The sequence below is a fragment of the Saccopteryx leptura genome, chromosome 12 (assembly GCF_036850995.1).
Source record: "Saccopteryx leptura isolate mSacLep1 chromosome 12, mSacLep1_pri_phased_curated, whole genome shotgun sequence".
Classification (NCBI taxonomy): Eukaryota; Metazoa; Chordata; class Mammalia; order Chiroptera; family Emballonuridae; genus Saccopteryx; species Saccopteryx leptura.
In genome coordinates, this window is record NC_089514.1 from 40934398 (window position 1) to 40950081 (window position 15684).

General features: G+C 42.7%; 1 protein-coding gene across 2 annotated transcripts in view; it reads right to left on the reverse strand.

Moving 5' to 3' along the window:
* The window catches only part of LOC136384201 (RAD50-interacting protein 1-like), a 42169-nt gene extending 28638 nt beyond the window's left edge, over nucleotides 1-13531 (reverse strand). Inside the window, exons 1-4 of one of the 2 annotated variants that reach the window (XM_066354331.1) lie at nucleotides 13362-13531; nucleotides 12042-12090; nucleotides 4793-4974; nucleotides 438-679 (exon numbers count right to left, since the gene is read on the reverse strand). In XM_066354331.1, coding sequence (XP_066210428.1) covers nucleotides 438-679; nucleotides 4793-4974; nucleotides 12042-12090; nucleotides 13362-13403 — 515 coding nt within the window. In that variant the 5' untranslated portion in view covers nucleotides 13404-13531. The remainder of the gene's footprint in view (nucleotides 1-437; nucleotides 680-4792; nucleotides 4975-12041; nucleotides 12091-13361) is intronic. The other variant, XM_066354332.1, reaches the window with a different exon arrangement.
* Nucleotides 13532-15684: the final 2153 nt, after the last annotated feature.

The following is a 15684-nucleotide window of genomic DNA, read 5'->3' on the forward strand; positions in this document are numbered from 1 at the left end:
CTCTGTCTCTCTCTATCTCTTCTCCTCCCACAGCCATGGCTTGATTAGTTTGAGCACATCAGCCCTGGGCACTAAGGATGGCTCTGTGGAGCCTCCATCTCAGGTGCTAAAATTAGCCTGGTTGCAAGCATAGCCCCAGATGGGGGCTGCCGGGTGGATCCCAGTTGGGGCGCACATGCTGAAGTCTGTCTATCTCCCCTCCTTTCGCTTGGAAAAGAAAAAAATTGCAAATTAAGCTCCCTGAAAAGTTTATGTTCATTCACAATAATAATAATAATAATAAAAATAAAAGAATCATTATCATAATGCTGTTTTCATAACTGGTGAAATTACATTATTATAATCTTTAATTAACTCAATTAATGGCATGCATGTATTCTCTAAGGCAGAGCCTCAAAGGAAAATAATAATTATGAGAACAAAGAGACCCATTTTACCTTAGTTCTTCAATTTGTGAAATCCATTTAAGGTAAGCTAGGTGCCGTTCAATCTCTTCAATTTGGTTAATCATGGCCCCAAGATCTTCCATCCAGGGCTGTGCGGTCAGCAAATGTCTATCAATGGAACTGAGGAGATGTGTCTCTTGCTCCAGAAATTTATTAAGAAATTGCTTTGACTCTTCTGCATTTTTTAAGGCATTCTGAATTCTTTTAGGGATTTCTGATGAAATTGTAAGTACCTGACCATACCAAAAACAAAAAACAGCAGCATCAAATGAAATTTCCATGACATTTTTTTTAAATCTTATTTTTATTAATTTTAATGCAGTGACATTGATAAATCAGGGTACATATGTTTGTTAACAAATTTGGCAATTTGGATCTATCACCTGTCATCATAACTGGCTGCTGCTTTTCATCACACCAGGACTAGGATAAATGGGACTGATGTTATCTTGAGCTCTTCATTTATTTTGACCTCGATTGATTTGGAGCAGAAGCATTGTTTTTAAGAAAAAACATGTGATGTAGGTTGTCTAAAAATAAAATGCATTTAAACTCGAGAAAAAAAAACCCCATGACCTTTTTAAAAAGTCCACTACCTTCAAAATACATGTTTGTTTTAACAGAATTGAAAATTGTCAATTAAAAGCTTCAAAAGAAAGATGGATTTTTCCGTATCCTGTACCAACTAAGCCTATGTAGGGAGAGGTGTATCACACTGTTGCCATTAGCTTCTATGGATCTGCCTTCATGAAGCTCAGTGCTTTCCAGAGTCCAGCCACATGGAAGAACAGTATTAGGCATCAGTACAATATAAAAAATATTATAGAAGAATTTCAATTTAATCAACACCAATGAGACACTGTGCTAGGTAGGGATAGACACAAAAAAGACACAGCATCTGCCCTTGAGCTCAGCTGGTATGGAAGAAAGGTGTAAGCAAATACTTCAACAGTGGATTGATGTAGTAAAAGAGACACTAGGCGCAATGGTGCAGTAAGATGGTGCGTCCAAAATCTGAATGTATAGAATCACCTAGAGATCTTACAACGCCAATTCAGATGCAGTAGGTCTGGAATAGGAACTGAGATTTTGCAATTTAACAAGCTTTAAATTAGTAGCAAGGTGTTGAAGTACAATGCAGCTGTGCTCACATGGCTCATGCACAGACCTTTGTAGGATGGGTAGGAATTTTTTAGGGAACTATGGAAGGAAAGGGCATTCCAGACAGAGGAACAGCTCAGACATGATCAAAGAACAGTAAAGGTCTGACTACAGCACAGAATCCAGTTCAAAGAAACACAGAGAGAACAAAGGAGCCTAAACAGGTGGGGAGAAACCAGATCACAGGCAGCAACTTGTGCCTCAGAAGAATGGGGGCTTCTTCCATTAAGAGTTTTTAATAAGGGATCGATTCAGTTAGATTTATGATTCAGAAAGGTAAAGTGATGAATTATGTTTATTCTCATGCTATTTCTAACAATAAAAACTGAAAACAGCAAAATACCAATCAATAAAGGCCTGGTTAAATAAATCATGTATGCATAGCCATATTTAAATATCATAAAATGACTTAAGTAGATATTAATATTTTATTAATTACTTATTTTTATTTATTTTCAAGAGAGAGGAAGGGGGATAGAGAGAGAGAGAGAGAGAGAGAGAGCACATGACAGGAACATCCATCTATTCCTGTATGTGCCCTGACTGGGGATAGAACCAGCAACCTTTGTACTCGGGCCAACACTCATGACACTCTAACCAAATGAGCTATCCGGGCAGGGCAAGTAGATATATATTGATAGGAAAATAAGTCCTATATTATCATATATTAATCATAAAAAGTTAAGCTATGTATATTTCAAGTATATATGCTTATATATATATATATATACACACACAAAAGATTTTAACTAACTATATATTATAGTATTTGCTTTATTTCCATATAAAAAGATTTCTGTAAGGAATAAAAAGTAAGTTACTGCAGCAGTATGAAGAACACATGAGATGGGAAAACTACCATCGAATGCATGAGAGAATGCAGCCCTACACTGAGGGCTGGGAGCTGGGGCGGAACCAGGGCACAGACACTGGAGACAGTAGGACGTAAAACTCAAGATGTCTGGGTGATGGGGGAAGAGTAGAGATGAGGAGGAGTGATCTAGGGAAATTCCTAGGTTTCAGCCTGAGTGGTGGTACCATTTTTCAAGACAGGGAAGCATTTTAAGAGATGGATCAGTACAGTGTTGGACATGTTTAATCTAACATTCAATGAAGAACTTCAGCAAAAGCTTCCATGGTCATTAGGGAAACAAGCCTGATTGCAGTGGGTCACAGAGCAAATGTAAAATTAGGAAGTGCAGACATATAAAGTGAGATGACATTTTGAAGAAGTCTAAAAGTAAAAGGAAAGGACTAACACTTACTAAAGATGAGGGGAGTGTGTTCTGTTTGTTTAGGTCTTAAGGAAAAGATCAGGGTATGTCCATGTGCTGAGGAGACCAGACCGGCTAAGAAACTAAGCGTAAATTACACGAGTGAAGCAAGTGCAGAGAGTTGGCAGGTAGGATCTGGGCCCCGGAACACCTTTCATTGATTCTCTGTTGAATTAAGAGTAGGAATGGTGACCAGCCAGTTTGTGGAATTTGGAGCAGACTGTTCAACAGATTCATGCTGGAAGTCCTCAATTTTCCTGGGTAACAAAAGGACAGAATGGCCAGGTGGGACAGGTGTCTCGGGGAGAATCTGGAAGGACGGCTGAGGGGAGTAGCCAACTTTCCTGAAAGAACAAGGTGGAACGGAAGACCACACTTGTGGCTGCTATCTGTCCATTCAGCTGTGAGACTTCCTCCAGGAGAGCCCATAGCAACTCACCCAGGAGGACAGCGCCGGCCTCAACACAGAGCTTACAACAGACGTGGTGAAAAGACAGATAGAGAGCCTGAGGCAATGAGACAATGAACACAAGACCTCTGTCAACTTGGAGCTGACACACCAACACACCCAACAAAAGCTTACTTAACCCAACTTAGTGGTTACACAATATAAACCTCTTCTTGGACAGACACACTGTTACGAGTAAAAGGACATTTATTTTTTTAAGATTATAATCACGAAAAAATTTTAAAATTATTTTAATATGTTCAGTGTAAAAAAAAAATCTTGAATTTACAGAAAGAAAGATATAAAGAAAATAAATCATTTGTTAAAACCACTCACAAAGGCCCTGGCCAGTTGGCTCAGTGGTAGAGCGTCGGCCTGGCATGCAGAAGTCCCGGGTTCAATTCCCGGCCAGGGCACACAGGAGAAGCACCCATCTGCTTCTCCAACCCCCCCCTCCTTCCTCTCTGTCTCTCTCTTCCCCTCCCGCAGCCAAGGCACCATTGGAGCAAAGATGGCCCGGGCACTGGGGATGGCTCCTTGGCTGCTGCCCCAGGTGCTAGAGTGGCTCTGGTCGCGGCAGAGCGACGCCCGGGAGGGGCAGAGCGTCGCCCCCTGGTGGGCGTGCCGGGTGGATCCCCGTCGGGCGCATGCGGGAGCCTGTCGGACTGTCTCTCCCCGTTTCCAGCTTCAGAAAAATAAAAAAAAAACAACAAAAAAAAAACCCACTCACAACCATCATTATAATGTTATACTTATTTTCATGTTTTCTCCCTATTAGGGCATATATAAAAATTTTGGAATGATGTTAAAAACATTTTTGTATACCATAAAATTATTTATTTGTAAAAGCACATTAAAAGTTATCGTAAAAAAGCTACTTAAGCCTGACCAGTGATGGTACAGTAGATAAGAGTGTCAATCTAGGATGCTGAGGTCTCAGGTTCAAAACTCTGAGGTTACTGGCTTGAGTGCAGACTTATCAGCTTGAGCATGGGGTCACTGGCTTGAGCATGAGATCACTGACATGCTTCCAAGGTCACTGGCTTGAAGCCTAAGCCCATTGGCTTGAGCAAGGGGTCACTGTCTCAGCTTGAGCCCCTGAGTCAAGGCCCACATTAGAAGCAGTCAATGAACAACTAAAGTGATGCAACTATGAATTGATGCTCATCTCTCTCCCTTCCTCTTTCTCTCTCTCTCTCTCAAAAAAAAAAAAAAGCTACTTAAAATGCTAACAATCACTATTTCCAAGACATAAATTATATCAGTAGAAACTATGTCATATTTTATAAATTACCTACCATATTATAAGTCCTTAAAATCCAGTAAATAGTTTAAAATAATTAAGATTAAAAAAATAATTAAGTTTATTTGCCACAATTTATATCTTCAAAATTCCCTACATAATAATGGTTAGGTTTATATTATATTATAATGATATCATTTCAGTGAGTTTTAATACTTGCCTGTTCTTCTAACTGCATTTTACTTTCTGTCATCTGTTCTACGAGTTTATCAAGTTTCTTTAAAGACTGAAGGTCATTTCCAACTTCCTTCTCTATGAACGCAGACACATAGGAACGAAGATCACCATGATCGGTACCTTCACTGACTTGTTCGTCTCCAGCAAGAGCTGCAATACTGTCACCTAAAATCAAAGAAAAACAAGCAATACCAGAAAGTACTGCAGAGTTAAAGGAAACACAGAAGATATACAAGGCACAATACCTACCTTCAAAAAGTCAGTAATTTAAAGAAAACATTATCTATGTATGGTAAATGGTATGTACACACAAAATATGTAAATGTACAAAATACTTAAATGAATATACAGTATGTATACATGTATATGCATATATTTATATATTATATATATATATATACACATAATACACACACACACACACACACACACACACACACACTCACTTGGGGGTTTTTTTTGTGTGCATACACAAAAAAATACCCAAATGAATATAGCTATAAAGCAATCTATGGATCAAGTATTGCCAAATGCTTAAGAGCAAAGAAAATTCCTCAGAGTGAAGGAGAAATTCCTAAAGTCCTAGTAACCTCAGGTTTATCAATAGACATTAGCATGACAAGGCAGTTACAGATAATAAATTTTCCAGAAGACCTAATTTCTTAAAAATCTTAACACTGGGGGCCCTGGCCGGCTGGCTTAATGGTAGAGCATCATCAGCCCCGTATGTGGATGTCCCAGGTTCAATTCCCGGTCAGGGCACACAGGAGAAGCGCCCATCTGCTTCTCTACTCCTCCCCTTCTCCCTTCTTTCTACCTCTCTCTTCTCCTCCCACAGCCAAGGTTCTACTGGGGCAAGTTGGTCCCGGCACAGAGGATGGCACCATGGCCTCTCCTCGGGTGCTAAAATGACTCTGGTTGCAACATAGCAACAGCTCCAGATGGGGCAGAGCATTGCCCCCTAGTGGGCTTGCCAGTTGGATCCTGGTTGGGTGCATGAAGGGGTCTTTCTCTCTGCTTCCCAACTTCTCACTTAAGAAAAATAGAATACCCCTGGCCGGTTGGCTCAGTGGTAGAGCGTCGGCCTAGCGTGCGGAGGACCCGGGTTCGATTCCCGGCCAGGGCACACAGGAGAAGCGCCCATTTGCTTCTCCACCCCTCCACCGCGCTTTCCTCTCTGTCTCTCTCTTCCCCTCCCGCAGCCAAGGCTCCATTGGAGCAAAGATGGCCCGGGCGCTGGGGATGGCTCTGTGGCCTCTGCCTCAGGCGCTAGAGTGGCTCTGGTTGCAACATGGCGACGCCCAGGATGGGCAGAGCATCGCCCCCTGGTGGGCAGAGCATCGCCCCTGGTGGGCGTGCCAAGTGGATCCCGGTCGGGCGCATGCGGGAGTCTGTCTGACTGTCTCTCCTTGTTTCCAGCTTCAGAAAAATGAAAAAAAAAAAAAGAAAAATAGAATAAAAAAATCTTATTACTGGGAAAAAAGGTCAAATCTTATTTTATTGGTGTTTTTATTAAATTAGAAATGTATTTTCAAAATCTGTAAGAAACCAAACAGTATGGTCTTCAGGGGTCTCCAAACTTTTTACACAGGGGGCCAGTTCACTGTCCCTCAGACCATTGGAGGGCTGCTAAATACAGTGGTCCTCTCACTGACCACCAATGAAAGAGGTGCCCCTTCCAGAAGTGCAGTAGGGGCTGGATAAATGGCCTCAGGGGGCCGCATTCCGGCCCGCGGGCAGTAGTTTGGGGACGCCTGGTAAATAATACCAAAAGAGGACTGTTTTCAAGATGTTAAAAAAAGAAAAAAAGCCTGACCAGGCAGTGGCGCAGTGGATAGAGCATCGGACCGGGATGTGGAAGACCCAGGTTCAAGACCCCGAGGTTGCCAGCTTGAGCGCAAGCTCATCTGGTTTGAGCAAAAGCTCACCGGCTTGGACCCAAGGTCGCTGGCTCGAGCAAGGGGTTACTCGGTCTACTGTAGTCCCACGGTCAAGGCACATATGAGACAGCAATCAATGAACAACTAAGGTGTCACAACGAAAAACTGATGATTGATGCTTCTCATCTCTCTCCGTTCCTGTCTGTCTGTTCCTGTCTACCCCTCTCTCTGATTCTCTCTCTGTCTCTGTAAAAAAAAAAAAAAAAAAAAGTAGCATTGAAAGATTTCAAACACATGAAAAAAGTTTGAAAGGGCCTGACCTGTGGTGGCGCAGTGGATAAAGCGTCGACCTGGAAATGCTGAGGTTGCCAGTTTAAAACCCTGGGCTTGCCTGGTCAAGGTACATATGGGAGTTGATGCTTCCAGCTCCTCCCCCCTTCTCTCTCTCTGTCTCTCCTCTCTCTCTCTCTCTCTCCCTCTCCTCTCTAAAATGAATTAAAAAAAAAAAGTTTGAAAGGGTGACCAATGAGTAAAAATTTCTCTGTTAGAAAAGTTTTAAAAACTTCAAATGCCATTGTACAAAGATGTCCATGTCAGAAACAGAAAAAATGAATTTAAAAAGGAAATTTGAGAGAAAACAAATTATAAGGAAAAACTCAAAATCGCTGATGCAGTCACTAAATTGTACAGTCTAAAGGGAGAGTCTTCCATGGCAAATAAACTAGACTTGGACTATTTCACCCTGGACTTACCACATGGGACAAAAACAGGTGATATGGAAGCCACTTCTTGGAGAAGAGTGGTAGTAGAGGTAACATTTACTAGCTCTGCTCTCATCCTATTTAATATGTGATATTTCCCAGGAATCCACTCCTTATAATAATTTGCCATTTTTATTTAAACAAAACACGAAAACAGATTTCTAGTAAACATATAATCTATTGCAAAGAAATGAAATTATTTCCCACTGTCCTCAATTTGTGGACTAAGAGCACTGCTCCTCTGTTTCAGGGAATCTCTAGCTATCCCTCTGCTGACTCGCTGGGCCGGTGGCTTTCTGAACATGCCTGGAGTCCCAGAGAAACCTGTCCGCTCCCAGCAGCTTCTTAACAAAGAAGGTACAAGAGACGTGGCCACAGCTGGCTGCCAGACTGTTCTCCTTCCCTGCCACCCCAGTGTGCCAAGATAAACGATTTCCCTTTGAAGTAGCTGTTTCCCTGTATAAGCCAGCTCCATCTGGTTACTCATGGTTTGCTTCTTCCTAGAGAAGTTGAGAAAACCAGAAGTTTGGGTAAAAGTTGGTATAATGGTAACTCCATTTCACTGTGCAGTTGCTAAGTTCCCTGATATCAAACATGCTCTGAGTGACCTGTGGTGGCGCAGTGGATAAAGCATCGACCTGGAATGCTGAGGTAGCCGGTTCGAATCCCTGGGCTTGTCCCTTCAAGGAATATACAGGAAGTAGTTGCTACAAGTAGATGCTTCCTACTTCTCCCCCATCATTCTCATTCTCACTCTCCCTCTCCTTCTCTCTCTCCAAAATCAATCAATCAATCAATCAATAAAAACCAAAACATCCTTACTCAGTCTACAACTCGAATTATTCAGAATGCAGGGCTTAATCTCCCTAGATTTGAGTAGTATCTAGGAATTAAAAATGAAAACAAAAACAAGATAATATAAAAACTTAGACTGATTTCCAAATAATATATGCTATAAAATAGGCCTCAGAGAAAGAGTGGACTTTATAGAAACCAAACATTAGAATAAGCATGAGCATACAGTGTGATAGATAAAATGACTACGCAGCTGCCATCCAGAAAACAGTGCAGGCCCAGAGGAGGAGGAAGGGCTCCTAACAGAACATTCTCACCCCCTGTGAGGTTGTAGTCACTGTGCTTGCTGTTCTCTGTTAATGGTTTCCTAGCCTTTACTTTGAAATGGAGCAGAGTTTACCTTTGCAGGAATGTCAGGGAAAGCTCACACTGAGGAGGGACCTGACAATTAGGGGACTTTAAATCATAGCAGTTGTTTGTAAAAGCCTAGCCACAGGCCCAGAGGTGCCAGGTCCCAGCTGTTTCTGGATGACACCTGTCTTGGCTGTCTTCAAGATGTACCAAGGACACCAGACAGGACCGCACTGATTAGGCCTGTGCTACATCAGAAGAACTTGCAGAAGAGGTGTTTCTGAAGCTGAATCCCCTTCTGCTTGTTGTCAAGTCAGTGACCAAGGCCATAAACCAAGATATGCTAATCCGCCCTTAGCCCCTATATCTACCGCTCCCTCCCACAGCAGCTCAGGGCTGACACCCTTTGTTGGTCTCAGCCTGCCTGGACTCAGGTGCTTTTAAAATCAAGTTTCCCTTTGGAACACACTAGCCTCGTGTTTTTGGTTCAGCGCATGGTTTTGCCTTTCACAGTGCAATGCTCTACTTCATGTTTGCCTAAAGGACTTGGTCCTCTCGAAAAAAAACATTGATGGTGAGTTTATGAACACATTAAAAGCTTAATTCAACTAGCAGGTATTAACAAGGGGTGTGCGCATGAGATAAAGTGGGGGGAACAATACAGAGCCTCCTGGGGAACAGGCTTGGTTGAACTTCACCTCTTTCACCTCTGACCTTCCCAGGTGCTGCCCTCGCAGAACTTGGTTCTTCACCGAAAACAAAGTTTAAAGAAAGCAGCAATGAGAGAAAGGCAAGAGGTTATAATCAGCCTCATTACAAAACAACTGTAACTTCTGATAAAATAAAAATATAAATACTGATGTACCTAAATTGAAACGTAACTATCACATATAATCAATTATTTATGTAAAGATTAACTGAATGTATATCCATGTGTTTAGGATTATGTTCCTCTCAATCCCCCAAAATAAAATTACCTTTGTTTTATTCAACTTATAAGAACTGAAAGCCTATTCATATGCTATGAGAACCAGAAGCCCATGAGAAGATAAAAGCAAAACTAGCATAAGTCCATGCCTCAACTTCTCAACTGTGAATTACATCCTCTTCCCGCTTAACCTTAAAGATTGTAAATGGGATTAAAATCCATGTTTTTTGATTCTCAACCAGATATTCTTTTCTTCTCCTTCATATATAAGCAGAACTGGCTGGCCATCAAACTTTATTAATACAGAAAACCTTCTACTGCTATTCTTACACATAGGAGTCACAATGTCTTCCTTTTTTAAATTTAAAAATTTTTTGAGAGAGCAAGTGAGACAGAAGTGGAGAGAGGGTGAGATGCATCAACTCACAGTTGTTTTCACTTTAGTTGTGCATCGACTGCTTTTTGTACGTCCCTTGACCAGGGCTGAGACAGTGTCCCCTTGTTCAAGTCAGCAATCTTTGGGCTCAAGCTGGCAAGCCTTTGGATGTGTGAAAGATTCTCCTGGTCAAGCTAGTGACCCCGCACTGATGAACCCACACTCACAACCAGCCACCTAAGGGCTCGGAACCAGCGTCCTCAGGTTGACACTTTATCCACTATGCCACCACCTGTAAGCCACAATGTCTTCTTTTTCATTTATCTTAAAACAACTGAATTGTGTGGTATATCTGCAGACACAGGCAGAGCTATGCAGAGGGAATATTTGTGAATGCTAAGGTTGCTGTAGCTTAGGGAGTAAATTTTATCTTCACTTTTTAAAAAAATTATACTTTTTTGATATAACCATGAAATGCAGCATAGCACATTCTTAGAAAAATAACATTCTTCAAAATAACACACTAGTGATTTGGAGATTTTAATCTCTTCCTTTTTCTCCACTTTTTATAAAGAGCACTCCTAAATACAAAGTTGCCCAAGCCAAACGAGGGACAAGGACAAAGTCCACAGTCTGTGTCTATTGTTTTACTGACTTGACAGCCCAACAGCCACCCCCTGGCATCTGAATGGGGCAAAGTTGAACAAGGGGAGGGTTTAACTGAAAGATACTGAGTACTCTCAAATCCCTTAAGGAAAAGGAGCTCAGTTGTAGCAGTTGATCTGTTAAGTACTGAGGACTACTTAGAGCAGGGGTCCCCAAACTACGGCCCGCGGGCCACCTGAGGCCATTTATCCGGCCCTTGCAGCACTTCCAGAAGGGGCACCTCTTTCATTGGTGGTCAGTGAGAGGAGCATAGTTCCCATTAAAATACTGGTCAGTTTGTTGATTTAAATTTACTTGTTCTTTATTTTAAATATTGTATTTGTTCCCATTTTGTTTTTTATTTTAAAATAAGATATGTGCAGTGTGCATAGGGATTTGTTCATAGTTTTTTTTATAGTCTGGCCCTCCAACGGTCTGAGGGACAGTGAACTGGCCCCCTGTGTAAAAAGTTTGGGGACCCCTGACTTAGAGCTTTCTTTCTGATGCAGATCAGATCAGCAGGCACTGTAAGGAGCAAGGCTGGCTCCTGGAGCTCACACAGCACTGCAGGCTCCCTTTCTCTTACCCCGCTCCGCTCCGACTACGCCGTGATCAGAACCAGAATCCCTCTGACAGACTGGCTGTTACATGCTTTTCCCTTCCTCCCCCAATAAATTTCACTTCAAAAGCCTGCAGAGATTCCCTGGTTTCCAAAAGCCTGCCAAATGTTCCCATCCCTGACATATGCTCCTGTCCTTAGTAGGAAATGGATATTACCCTTTTCCTTCAGCCTTGTCCAGTCCAAGATCCAGAAACCATGTTATCTATTGTGTTCTTCTTAGATCAATTTTAAGCGTAAATTCACTGGTCAAGTACAACTAAACAATGATCATTTGATTCCTCTGAATCCAATTAAGGTGTTGGTCATCTCTCCTAGATCATTAGCCTATCCAAAGTCCTGATGCTTAATAAGTTGGTGCTTCTTGCCTGGCCTGGGGTGACGCAGTGGTTAGAGCATCCACCTGGAGGGCCGAAGTCTCCAGTTAGAAACCCTGGGCTTGCCTGGTCAGGGTACATACAATAGGCAATCAATGAACAGCCAAAGTAAAACAACTATGAGTTGATACTTCTTGCTCCCCCCTCCCTCTGTAAAATCAATAAATACAATCTTTAAAAAAAATAAGTTGGTGCTTCACTAAAATAAAAGGAAGGCCCCAATTATGAATCCATTGTAATGGGCAGAACCCCAGTGAAAGGCCCTACACTAGGTTGGGGCCAGGAAGTGCTCTTCTCCAAATCACACCATGTTTTACGATTTTAGAAAGACATACATTCGTGTATAATGATAGTCAGTATGTAATACTATGAAAGCATATTGTACAAAGGAAAAAAAAAAACCACTTCATCTAAAAGACTCTTCTCGGATGCAGACCCGGGAGGGCTGAGTTGGGAGAGATGGCTTGGCTGACAGGATAAGGTGTATGGAGTCTGCTTACTTTTCTCCTCCACATTCTTCCTTTCACCATCAGCAGTTTCAGAGCAGCACTAGAAAACAGGTGTAACAAACACATTAAGACTAAAAAACATATGAAGAGATGCTCAAAGTCACTAATTATCAGAGAAATACAAATTAAAACCACAATGAGATAGCACCTCACACCTATCAGAACTTCTATCATCAATAAATCAACAAATAGCAAATGTTTCTAAACAGGTAGAGAAAAGGGAACCCTCCTGCACTGTTGGTGGGAATGCAGACTGGTGCAGCCACTGTGGAAAGCAGTACGGAGGTTCCTCAAAGAATTAAAGATGGAACTGCCTTATGACCCAGTGATTCCACTTCTGGTAATATAATATATCCAAAGAAACCCAAACACTAATTCAAAAGAATATATGCACCCTTATGTTCACTGTAGAGTTATTTACAATAGCCAAGATTTGGAAGCAGCCCAAGTACCTATCAATAAATGAGTGGACAAAAAGCTGTGGTACATTTACACAGTGGAATACTACCCCACTATAAATAAAGAAGGAAATGTTACCCTTTGTAACAGCATGGATGGACCTTGAGATAATTACGCTAAATGAAATAAACCAGTTGGAGAAAGACAAGTACCAGAAGGGATGGGGTTGGGGGACTGGTGAAAAAGGTGAAGGGACTAAGGAAAGAAAATAAACTCACAGACACAGACAACAGTGCGAGGACGGCAGGACAATGGGGGTGGGGAGGTGGATGAGAGAAGAGAGGAACACACGGTGAAGGAAGGAGGCTGGGCCTGGGCTGGTGAACACACAATGCAATATACAAACGATGTGCTTTAGAATTGTATGTCGAAACCTGTATAATTTTATTAACCAATGTCGCCCTAATGAACTCAATAAAAGTTTTTTTAAAAAGACTGAAATGATAAGTGAAACTTATATAAGGTTCCCAGAGGACACGCACAGAAATACAGCGGAGTCCCAAACTCCTTCCCTTGGGCCTTCCTGAGTGGCCCGGGCCCTGTGATACCGGCTCCAAAACGAGCCACCTCCTTGAGGCCACCCTGTCACCTCCCCAGGACCGGGGGTGGGAATACCTTACCCAGCCAACAGGGCTCTCTCCTCAAAGGGACTTGTCACCTCCCGGACAGCCACAGCCACCGCACTGGGACTGCCTGCCCTGAGAGCCTGTGCCCCCTCCCCAAACAGCAAGGGTCTCTCTCCCCCAGGCCACAGGAGCCACGTCCTCAAGCCGGCAGCCAGGGCCACCTCACTGAAATCATCTCCCCTGACCGAGATCTGTGCCACTTCACTGGCCACCAGGGCCGCCTCACCGGGGTTGCCGGCCCCTCGCCGATCTGGCCGGCAAGGAGCATCCCGCCTTCGCGCGAGTCCTCAGCTCCTAGTGCAGCCAGAGCGGCCAGCGGAGTGTCGCCCGCGCCACCCAGGACAGCAGGTCAGCCTTCGGGTATGAAGGGCTGAGCGCCACGGCGACTTCCTCCCGTGTCTCTGGTTTCTTCCTCTCCTCCCAGAGAGGCCTGTCCGCGCCGCCGGCCGTCATGCTGCGGCGCCCCCTGCCGGCGGGATGTCCAGTCGGCCGCTAAGGAAGCGAGCCCCGCCCCCGGGGCTCTCAGGAGAAAGCGAGAAGGTCCTTTCCAACCTCTGTAAAAACCTCACCCTCACTGGGGCCTTAATGATGGAGCTTGAAAGTATCCTCTCCTCCTCACTATAAATGTTTTTAAAGATTTTATGTATTCATTTTAGAGAGGAAAGAGAGAGAGAGAGAGAGAGAGAGAAGGGAGAGAGAGGGAGAGAAGGTAGGGAGCAGGAAGCATCCACTCCCGTATGTGCCTTGACCAGGGAAGCCTGAGGTTTCGAACCCTGATCTCATTGGTATCCACTGCGCCACCACAGGTCAGGCACCACACTAAAAATTTAATATGAATCATTTTGATTTATATTTGAAATGATATTTCAGATGTTCTGGGAGTGTGTGAGGGGATTTGTTGACTAGCTTTAATGTAATTTATTTGGGCTGTTTATTCAGGTCATTGCCAATCATTATCTTTTAAGACTGCTCTTTCTTTTAAGGCCGACACTCCAATTTCCTGCCTGGAAGGTGAAGATCTTGTTGTAAATATCCTAGGAACTAAGAGGAAAAGGGATCAGCATCAAATACTCACTTTACCCATTGCCGAGACCCCCCAAACCTGCCCTTTGTCAGGGAGATGGAACAGGCTACCTGGCAGCAAGAGGCACTGGAGGACCCAGCGATTTGACAACTTCAGAAACAATATGGAAGGTGGTATCATAGAGACATACACAAGGGGCAGGGCTGAGGGTCAACCACCCTCACAGGAAACAGAAACCATTCAGTGAGGAAAAAGATTTTTAAAAATTTTATGTATAATCTATACCCTGAGATAAGAGATATCATTGCAACCATAAAACTGTAACAGATTACTATTTTTCAAAGAAGCATTTAGAGACAAAGAAAGAGCAGAAATTGAGAAGTTCAATAAAAGAGTTGGAAGATGGAAAATATCTTAGGGGAAAAAAGACAAAGAAGTGAAAATAAGAAAGAAAAAAAAATAAGTAAGAGGACCACTTCAGGGGTCCAAAATCTGAAAAATAAAAAAGTTCCAAAGTAAAAACCAATAAGGGTTAGGAAAGAAGTGATGTTTAACAAAATAATTCAAGAAAAAATTTCCAAACTAAAAGTCATGAGTTTTCAGACTAAGCCCATGGAGTGTCCAGCAAAATGAAAAGTAGGTGACTAACCCCAAAGTTCATCATTGTGAAATTGCAGAACACCCGGGGAAAAGACAACCCTAAGCTTTCAGAGATAAAAGCAAAGGATCAAAACTCAGTATATCCTTCAATTTCTCAACAGTCACAAAGAAAGCTAGAAGACATGGAAATAATTCTATCAAACTTCATAAAGAATTTTATTTCAAACTGGAATATTTTGCTTGATTAGTAAACTGACAATCAAAAGTGGCTGAAGAATAAAGATATGTTCAGACATTCAACATCTCAAAAAATGTCCCTTTCATTTACTTCTTTTTCAGGAAGCTACTAGTTGCACTCCACTAAAATGAAGGAGCAAACAAAGAAAAAGAAGACAAAGGCTATAAGAAACAGGATACAACACAGGAGAAAATGAAGTGACGCCCTGACACTTGTGCACTAGACACAGACAGAAGCAGGTCAGAAGGCTCCCAGAGAGACTCGGTCAGAATGGAAACTGATAGAATGTCCCATCTATCTCAGTCTCTGCAGGGAGAGACTCAAACAAATATTAAGAAGTTGGGGTTTGGCTTAGTGATGAATAGTAAACCAAAATAAGATAATTTACTAACTGCAGGAAAAACAAAAAGCTGATCAGAAGAAATAATCTTTTTTTTCCCCTTAAGCGAGAAGCAAGGAGGCAGAGAGACAGACTCCTACATGTGCTCTGACCGGCATCCACCCAGCAAGCCCCCTGTGGGGCGATACTCTGCCTATCTGGGGCCGTTGCTCCATTGCTCAGCAACCAAGCTACTTTAGTGCTTGAGGTGAGGCCATGGAGCCATCCTCAGAGCCTGGGCCAAACTTGCTCCACTGAGCCATGGCTGTGGGAGAAGAAAAAAGAGAGATTGAGACAGACAAGGGGGG